At 39.9% G+C, this 10,568-nt stretch overlaps 1 protein-coding gene across 1 annotated transcript; it reads right to left on the reverse strand.

Annotated features, from left to right (window-relative positions):
* Positions 1-4,871: 4,871 nt before the first annotated feature.
* On the reverse strand, positions 4,872-9,181 carry LOC124111370. Its single transcript, XM_046471040.2, has 2 exons — positions 8,872-9,181; positions 4,872-7,538 (listed from the first exon to the last, which is right to left on the reverse strand). The coding sequence occupies exons 1-2, from the start codon at positions 9,059-9,061 to the stop codon at positions 7,177-7,179; spliced, it is 552 nt and encodes a 183-aa protein (XP_046326996.1). The 5' UTR covers positions 9,062-9,181; the 3' UTR covers positions 4,872-7,176.
* Positions 9,182-10,568: the final 1,387 nt, after the last annotated feature.

Consider the following 10,568-nt stretch of genomic DNA (forward strand, 5'->3'; position numbering starts at 1 on the left):
GTATTGGATAAAACACACACTCACTGCCTCAGTGAGATTCATAATCTGTGACTTTTATAATACAAGAACATAAATATGTTTACACTGCTATTCAACTTACGTATAGTGGAGAAGCACAACGTCACCGTCAGGCACTCCTATCTTTAGACAGCATCTGAGGTTCAAAACACAAGACTTGGCACCAGTCCAGATTTCATCTGGACCGCTCTGATGGTCGTGCAAAGGTTTACAGGCTTCCGAGAGAACGATTAGCGACGCTTGCGTTACTCAACGTCGTCAGTTTGGGGGTGGAAGTGTAATGGTATGGGGTGGCATCACAACTTATGGGAGAACACAACTTATTATTGTTAATGGCAGTTTGAATGGTGTGCACTAATTTACCTGGACGACATCGTCCGAGATCGTGTTCCACCCTTGGTGTAAATGCAGGCACCTAACGTCACATTGCAGCAGGATAATGCCCGTCCACATGTTGCACATATTGTCACAGTTGACCTTTTGATGCAGCATAACATTCCTGTACTAACAAGGACGTAACTTGATTATGACTCATACCGAAACGGTATTCCAAATTTATAACGAATTTTACCCAACTATTCTAGACTGGTTTGAGTTGCTGTTGAATATGCATGGGTAAAACGTCCGCCCATAACACTTGCCACGATTTTATGTTTTTAAACTCATAACCCAGGCTAAAAGTAATAAAAAAATAATTTATGTAGGTTAGGTTGACTTTTACCTAAATCAGGCATAATTTTAGGCAGGGGTTATGGGCGGAAATTTTACCCGCCTTTCTACTCATTTAGGGAGTTTAATTTGCGTAGACACGCTCGCAGTTATAATACAATCCTTGACTATTTCCGAACTGAAGGATGAGGAAATATTGCACCATAAATAGTCAAAGTGTGCATGTTCGCGCGTTTCTTAAGTCTGTCCATTTGCCAAAGGTCAAACCCCTGTTTATTTCACTGACTTTGCTCAGTTTGCCTAATTGACTAAATGGTTGTATTTTTCTGGATATACCGCTTATGGCATCAGGTAATGTCCACAGCAAAAGATTTCACTATAACACGATTCCTTCTATGTGAGGCCTATGATGTATCAGTCAAGCCTTGAGACATGACGTACCATCAATGACATGAAGTACCATCAATGACATGACGTACCATCAATGGCATGAAGTATCATCAATGACATGACGTACCATCAATGACATGAAGTACCATCAATGACATGACGTACCATCAATGACATGACGTACCATCAATGACATGAAGTACCATAAATGACATGACGTCCCATCAATGACATGACGTACCATCAATGACATGAAGTACCACCAATGACATGAAGTATCATCAATGACATGACGTACCATCTGTGACATGACGTACCATCAATGACAGGATGTACCATCTGTGACATGACGTACCATCAATGACATGAAGTACCATCAATGACATGACGTACCATCTGTGACATGACGTACCATCTGTGACATGTTGTACCATCTGTGACAGGATGTACCATCTGTGCTATGATGTACCATCTGTGTCATGCTGTACCATCTGACATGATGTGGGGCGGTTGGGTAGCCTAGTGGTTAAAGCGTTTGCTCGTCACACGGAAGACCGGGGTTCGATTCCCGACATGGGTACCATGTGTGAAGCCCATTTCTGGTGTTCCCTGCCTTGATATTGCTGGAATATTACTAAAAGCGGCGTAAAACCATACTCACTCACTCACTCTGACATGATGTACCATCTGTGACATGATGTACCACTTTGTGACAGGATGTACGATCTGTGTCATGATGTACCATCTGTGTCATGATCTACCATCTGTGACAGGATGTACCACTTCGTGACAGGATGTACCATCTGTGTCATGATCTACCATCTGACATGATGTACCATCTGTATCATGATGTACCATCCGTGTCATGATGTACCATCTGTGTCATGATCTACCATCTGACATGATGTACCATCTGTATCATGATGTACCATCTGACATGATGTACCTCTTTGAGACACGATGTACCATCTGTGCTATGCTGTACCATCTGACATGATGTACCATCTGACATGATGTACCATCTGTGACATGATGTACAATCTTACACATGATGCACCATCTGTGACACGCTGTACCATCTGTGACACGATGTACAATCTGGCATGATGTACCATCAGACATAATGTACCATCTGTGACATGATCCACCACTTTGTGAGATGATGCACCATCTGTGACATGATGTACCATCTGTGACAGGATGTACCATCTGTGACTTGATGTACCATCTGTGTCATGATTTACCATCTGTATCATCATCTACCATCTGACAGGATGTACCATCTGTGTCATCATCTACCATCTGTGTCATGATTTACCATCTGACAGGATGTACCATCTGTGAAATGCTGTACCATCTGACATGATGTACCATCTGTGTCATGATCTACCATCTGACATGATGTACCATCTGTATCATGATGTACCATCTGTATCATGGTGTACCATCTGTGACAGGATGTGCCACTTTGTGACATGTGATATGATGTACTATCTTGACATGATGTAACATCTGTGACATGATGTACTACTTTGAGACACGATGTACCATCTGTGACAGGATGTACCATCTGTGACATGCTGTGCAATCTGTGACATGATGCACCATCTGGGACATGATGCACCATCTGTGACATGCTGTACCATCTGTGTCATGATCTACCATCTGACATGATGTACCATCTGTGACAGGATGTACCACTTTGTGACAGGATGTACCATCTTTGACAGGATGTACCATCTGTGACATGCTGTACCATCTGTGACAGGATGTACCATCTGTGTCATGATCTACCATCTGACATGATGTACCATCTGTATCATGATGTACCAACTGTGACAGGATGTACAACTTTGTGACAGGATGTACCATCCGTGATATGATGTACCATCTGTGACATGATGTACCATATGTGACATGATGTACCATCTGTGACATGATGTACCATCTGTGTCATGATCTACCATCTGACATGATGTACCATCTGTATCATGATGTACCATCTGTGACAGGACGTACCACTTTGTGACAGGATGTGCCATCTGTGACAGGATGTACCATCTGTGACATGATGTACCATCTGTGACAGGATGTACCATCTGTGTCATGATCTACCATCTGACATGATGTACCATCTGTATCATGATGTACCATCTGTGACATGATGTACCATCTGTGACAGGATGTACCACTTTGTGACAGGATGTACCATCCGTGATATGATGTACCATCTGTGACATGATGTACCATATGTGACATGATGTACCATCTGACATGATGTACCATCTGTGTCATGATCTACCATCTGACATGATGTACCATCTGTATCATGATGTACCATCTGTGACAGGATGTACCACTTTGTGACAGGATGTACCATCTGTGATATGATGTACCATCTGTGACATGATGTACCATCTGTGACATGATCTACCATCTGACATGATGAACCATCTGTGTCATGATCTACCATCTGACATGATGTACCATCTGTATCATGATGTACCATATGTGACAGGATGTACCATTTTGTGACAGGATGTACCATCTGTGCCATGCTGTACCATCTGACATGATGTACCATCTGTGACAGGATGTACCACTTTGTGACAGGATGTACCATTTGTGCCATGTTGTACCATCTGTGACAGGATTACCATCTGTCATGATCTACCATCTGACCTGATGTACCATCTGTATCATGATGTACCATCTGTGACAGGACGTACCACTTTGTGACAGGATGTACCATCTGTGACATGGTGTACCATCTTGACATGCTTTGCCATCTGTGACATGGTGTACCATCTGTGACATGAGTGAGTGAGTGAGTGAGTATTGTTTTACGCCGCTTTTTGCAATATTCCAGCAATATCACGGCGGGGGACACCAGAAATGGGCATACATTGTACCCATGTCGGAAATCGAACCCGGGTCTTCGGCGTGACGAGCGATCGCTTTAACCACTAGGCTACCCGACCGCCCCTGTGACATGATGTACCACTTTGTGATATGATGTACCATCTGTGACCTGATGTACCATCTGTGACAGGATGTACCACTTTGTGACAGGATGTACCATCTGTGATATGATGTACCATCTGTGACATGATGTACCATCTGACATGATGAACCATCTGTGTCATGATCTACCATCTGACATGATGTACCATCTATATCATGATGTACCATCTGTGACATGGTGTACCATCTTGACAACCTGTACCATCTGTGACAGGATGTACCACTTTGTGACAGGATGTACCATCTGTGCCATGCTGTACCATCTGACATGCTGTACCATCTGTGACAGGATGTACCATCTGTGTCATGATCTACCATCTGACATGCTGTACCATCTGTGACATGCTGTACCATCTGTGACAGGATGTACCATCTGACAGGATGTACCATCTGCGACATGATGTACCATCTGACATGATGTACCATCTGTGACAGGATGTACCACTTTGTGACAGGATGTACCATCTGTGACATGATATATGATCTGTGACATGATGTCTTGTTAGTTGTTAAACGCCGCACTCAGCAATTTTCCAGCTATATGACAGCGGTCTGTAAATAATAGAGTCAATCCATGAGTCAATCAGGATTAATATCATGAGCATCGATCCACGCAATTGGGATACAATGACATGAATCAACCAAGTCAGCAAGCCTGACCACCTGATCCCTTAATCGCCTCTTACAACAAGCACAGTTGCCTTTAACGACAAGCATGGGTTGCTGAAGACCTATTCTACCACAGAATACCACTACTAGAACACAGAAACTATTCATATCAACTTTTTATTGCGTACAATAGCACCACAATTTCTTAAGTACCCATCATGTCTTCTTCCCCCCCCACCCCCAATATTTCAGTTCTTATGACAAAGCAGTAATGTCAACTTCACCAAATCCTCTACAAATTGTGAAAATTAAAGCTTAGTCTGGAAAACATTTAGCCTCGGATGCTAAAAATTGACAGCCAAACAAACAAAATGCCTTTCTTTCTGGTATACACTGGTATGTGTCAGATTTGTTGTCTTCAAGTTTTGTAACTTTAATGATATCAAAACATTTTCCATTGCAACACACTTTCAATAAAACAAAATAATTTCTGATATTTGGAATATGACAACAACCAAGACAAAGTAAAAATGGCAGTGATTGGCAGAAACAATATTTTGTGGGTTTGGGTCTCATAAAGCTGCATATATAAATGACTAAATACTAAAAACCAATACATGTTGTTTCTCATTATCACATATCACATTCAGATAAAATATGTATATTTGAATTGTAATGGCACTATAAAAAATTCTTCATTTGGACCATGGCATCTCAAAGAAGGAGACCGTTACTATATTTCTAGGTATGTAATGGCACTATGAAAAATTCTTCATTTGGACCATGGCATCTCAAAGAAGGAGACTGTTACCATATTTCTAGGTATGTAATGGCACTATAAAAAATTCTTCATTTGGACCATGGCGTCTCAAAGAAGGAGACTGTTACCATATTTCTAGGTATGTAATGGCACTATAAAAAAATTCTTCATTTGGACCATACGGCATCTCAAAGAAGGAGACTGTTACCATATTTCTAGGTATGTAATGGCAATATGAAAAGTTCTTCATTTGGACCATGGCATCTCAAAGAAGGAGACTGTTACCATATTTCTAGGTATGAAATGGCACTATAAAAAATTCTTCCTTTGGACCATGGCATCTCTAAGAAGGAGACTTTTACCATATTTCTAGGTATGGCAGCAGAACCATTCCTCAAAATAATCTATAATGTTATCAAAATCTTCATTTGCAAAGATTCTTATTGCAAGATTTCCTTAATTTCATATAAAAATATGTACCTTTATTTGTTTTGATCTAAAACGAAAGTCACCATTACCACAAACATTCAAGGTTTTTCAGAGTCATTAAAATAATGCGTAAATTAAAAACAAGATTTAAAACCTAAATCAAATGGGCTTGTTTATGTAGACAACCAAAATCAAAGGGCTTGTTTATTTAGACATTAAATTCTTATCTTCTTAACTACATCAGCACTTAAATTGCCATTTGCAGACAAAGATTGTATATAAGTGTTCATTTTAAAATCATTTAACAAAACAACCAACAAATATCACATCATCATTTAGCAACAAAACATAACCATGGCAACCAATGAAAGACCTAGTCTAAACGTCTTTATATGTACAAAATATACACTACTCAACAAGTTTCTACTAAAAAACAATGATAAACAGTGTACAAGATATTTGTGAATATCTGCTTTGAAAACAAATTAAATTTGGTGCAGAAAAACAATTTTAAAAAACACAAATTAAATTTCATAGATTCAGAAAGTTTCTTGCAAAAGAAAATTAAGGCATAGTGTGTGTGTAACTCGTTTCCTTTTTTTTTAAACAAAGTGACAGTATGAGATTCAAGAATATTCCACTGAGCATGCTGAGGTGATGCTGACAAAAATGATGTTCATTAAAAATTCTAATAAAAGTACAAGTGATTGTATCAAGAAGAAAGATTATCTATGTACATGAATAAAAGGTAGGTAAAAGATAACTTCATGTAGGCAGTTGTATCCAAATGGTTCTTCAAAGTAGTTTAAAATGGTTCAAAATACATTTGTATCAAAAGCCTATCTACCGTACATTAGAAACAGGGTTGTATCAAAAAGCCCACAAACGTGCTTAGTGGTGATGAGTTAAAGGTGTTTTTTTTTGTGCATACACAGAGCACTATGGTATTCTTTTCTTCTGAAATAAGATTTTCCAAGACTTGCTGTCATAAATCACATTACACTACCAAATTGACAGATAACCTTCAAATTCAATCATCTAGCAACACCATTTTTGCATAAAGACTAAAAGCCTTAGTCGACTGTCAGTGTTCTAAATCCATTTACAACAAGCAATAACTAACCAACTTATTGTCTTAAAAATTATCAATGTACAGTAAACTTGTGGCCACATTTCAGTACACCACTTCCTTATTTGGCAAACATCCATCTTCATTCAGTCAAGCACGGCATAATTGTCCAATCACAGTCAGTTTATTTACAGTTCAAGCAAGGCGATCAGTCTTCACGTTTTCTCTTCAAGGGAGATGATTCCGAGAATCGAGAAGCCTTTACTTTATTCCGGTGTTGAGCCAAAATTTTCCTTTCGGCTGTGATTCCATTTTCAAGAATCTGGGACTCAGGAGTGGATTTCTTTTCCCCTGTTCCTTGGTTGCCATGGTTTCCAGGTGAAGTGACAAGGAGATGTGTTAGCATGTTGTCGTCGTCCATGGCAACGCCATGGTAACCGCTATACAAGATCAGAGCTGCTTGAATGGACAGAACCCTTTCATGATTTTTTCGGTCTGCAAACACATCCCAGTAGATGCTGTGCTCCCAGATGTGTTTGATGAAGCACACCTTGCTCTTGTACAGCTTCCCTGTAAAAGGTATATTCCTGGTTTATTTAACTGATGCTGCATAATTTAAATACACATTTCATAATAATCAGCTGATAATTGTATTTCATACAACACATATCTAAGTGATTTCTTGTTCCATTTTGTCTTAGTTGACACTGGTACCAATACATCACCATTAAATACTAGGGCTGGGATGGGTAACTCGGGTACCCGGGTCAGGTGGGTACTGAGTAGGACCCAGGTACCCACAGGACTACCTGGACTCGTGGTTAGTCACGTGATAAATTGTCTAATGACTAAAATTATCTGGAACCCTATGGTTACACTACAAGTCAATAATGTTCGCGTTTTCTTCTGACTATGCACCCATTCCTTCTGATTTTTCATATGGTTGAATAAAGATATAACTTAAGTCAACTTCAGAGTATGCATGACCAGTTTGTTTAATACATCTATCTATATATACGTTTTGCCAGGACTATGCTAAAAAAAGTTCCCAATCGGACATTTTGAGATCTCCTGAAACCTAGAGTGGGTACCCGGGTAGGATCGGTAATAGAGGGGCGGGTACCAGGGTAGTGAATTTGGACTCGTCCCAGCCCTATTAAATACCTAAAAACTATTCTTCAAAATGTACAAAAACAAGATTGAACTCAAAACAACAATACTTGTTAATATAAATCGGAGCACATCTAGAATTCAGTACCACAACTTCTATAACAAAATGGAGTTCAACGTTGATAATAATAATTTCAGTTTGTTACTGATCATAACATAACCACGTGTAGACTGTGTACAAATGCCACGGATTGTGAATATCACGTGGTCCTTTTATGAATGAGCACCGCTTGTGACCTAGTTCTATTTTAAGAACAGTCGACCTGGCGATACCGACAACAGGACATCGTGCCCCGGGCGTATTCAACAACAAATATTCTTCTGAATAGAATCACATATACAGTAAAAGTTGTAACTGACTTTAAACAATAACCTGACAGTGTCTGCAACTAGGGGTTTTAGTTGAAAAATAGTTCGGTCAAATCGAAATATTAAGTCTGTCAACAAACAAAACGAAGTGTCATTTGATCCAGTAAGTTCGAGATTATCAGAAATTAACAAGAACGAGTTTTGTCGTCTATAAGTTACAGTTGGGTCGCATTTAGTCAAATAACTACACTGGTAAAAGTTACGTATAGCTAGATCTAGGCAAACATAATACGATCGATCAAAAGTTTGACAACCAGGAAAAAACTTTCACTTGGCCTACACCGCGAACAAGACAGGTGAACAACTTTTGTTTTGACAACTTCGATAATATCCTCTAAACCATAATCGTTAGTGGCAAACTTACCGCACATACTGCAGTTGATCCCGCCGTCATAATCGTCGTATTCCTTCAGTACTGAGATAACTCCTTCCAACTCCAGGCACTTCGGGCCGCTGCCATTCACATCATAATGCTTGGAGCCGTCCAGGCGTTGGCGTTTTGGTCTCGTGCAGAAATCAAAGTGTTCTTCTCCGCTCAATCCAGTTGACATCATTCTTGCTGCTCTGAATTTCGCGTTTCATAGAATTTCCAGTGTCGTTCGTTTACTGTTATGTTCCTGGGATTGTATACATACAGATACCATGCGCTTGACGTGACCTCGCATTGTAACCAATCACAGCGCTCAGTTATGACCTCCAACGTAGCACGTGACAAATAACGCGGGAAATATAGCGTGCAAGACGCATGCGTAGAGCACTAGTTCGCGACTTTCCCGCGAAATATCGATTCTCGAATGCCATGTGTGTTTGTCTGTCAAGGACGTATGTACATCACCTGTGTCATCACCTTGATCGGCTATTTTTAGTATTTCTGTTTACGAACAAAGACAACTACCAAAACACAAAGAAGGACTTGTCCTGTTATAAAAATAAGTAATTTATGCAATATACATATCAACTACTTGAGACAATCATTTCTTTTGGATTGTTCATAACGACATAAGTAACACATGACGTGCAAAAAGATCCCCACAACACGTGCTCAGTAGATCATTATGACATTTGACGGAACATATTATTTTAAATCGGTGTCCTGCGTATATCTATATTTTTGTTCATGCCTTTCAGAGTCCACATAAACACGTCCAGATACATATATATACGTACATACTGAAATACCTACATCCTGTGAGGTTAACCTTCAAAATCTTCACAAATTAGCACAATGCGTCACCCTGCCAAAAACTACACCCCTAAAAAGGCTTTAAGAACATCCAGACATAGTTGTAACTGTAACTGGATTTGATGAATAACAGTAATCATTCAGGTCTTTGTGACATGCACAGTGAACACTTTGTTCCGCAATACCCTGTTATATTACATATCTATGATACATCGTTAGGAGTGTGAGGGGGTAGTCGGGTAGCCTAGTGGTTAAAGCGTTCGCTCGTCACGCCGAAGACCAGGGTTCGATTCCCGACATGGGTACAATGTGTGAAGCCCATTTCTGGTGTCCCCCGCCGTGATATTGCTGGAATATTGCTAAAAGCGGCGTAAAACCATACTCACTCACTAGGAGTGTGAGGTCTTTGAAAGGCATTTAGAAGTGATACACTCCCGTTTGTTATTTGTATTTTCCAGTGCAAACACCGGTCGACCATCTTTAACATGTGAGCGATAGTAATAACTATACCACAAATGCAACGCACAACCGATTCCATTCATTGCATATGAAACAATTCTCTTCAAATATATTTATACTGTACTTTGTTGAATGCACATATTTGGTAATTAACACCGAAACGATTTGAAATAGCTTCAGCTGAACATGGGGGGGGGGGGGGGGGGCTGCGGAACCCTCACAAGTATCACTCGTGCTGTGAAGAACCTCCCCAAGTTGAAACAAAATAACAAAACTTCATGTTTATGGGTCGTGTAACGCGATTGTGTATCACAGACACAATGCACCGATATTTGTGGCGGAAAAAAAGACGGCAGCAGTGAAAAGGCAGCAGCCTAGAGGGTGATGATTATCAGGTAATGTTACCAATATGCTGTAAG

Source organism: Haliotis rufescens, unplaced genomic scaffold (genome assembly GCF_023055435.1).
Source record: "Haliotis rufescens isolate VD_foot unplaced genomic scaffold, xgHalRufe1.0.p SCAF_4, whole genome shotgun sequence".
Classification (NCBI taxonomy): domain Eukaryota; kingdom Metazoa; phylum Mollusca; class Gastropoda; order Lepetellida; family Haliotidae; genus Haliotis; species Haliotis rufescens.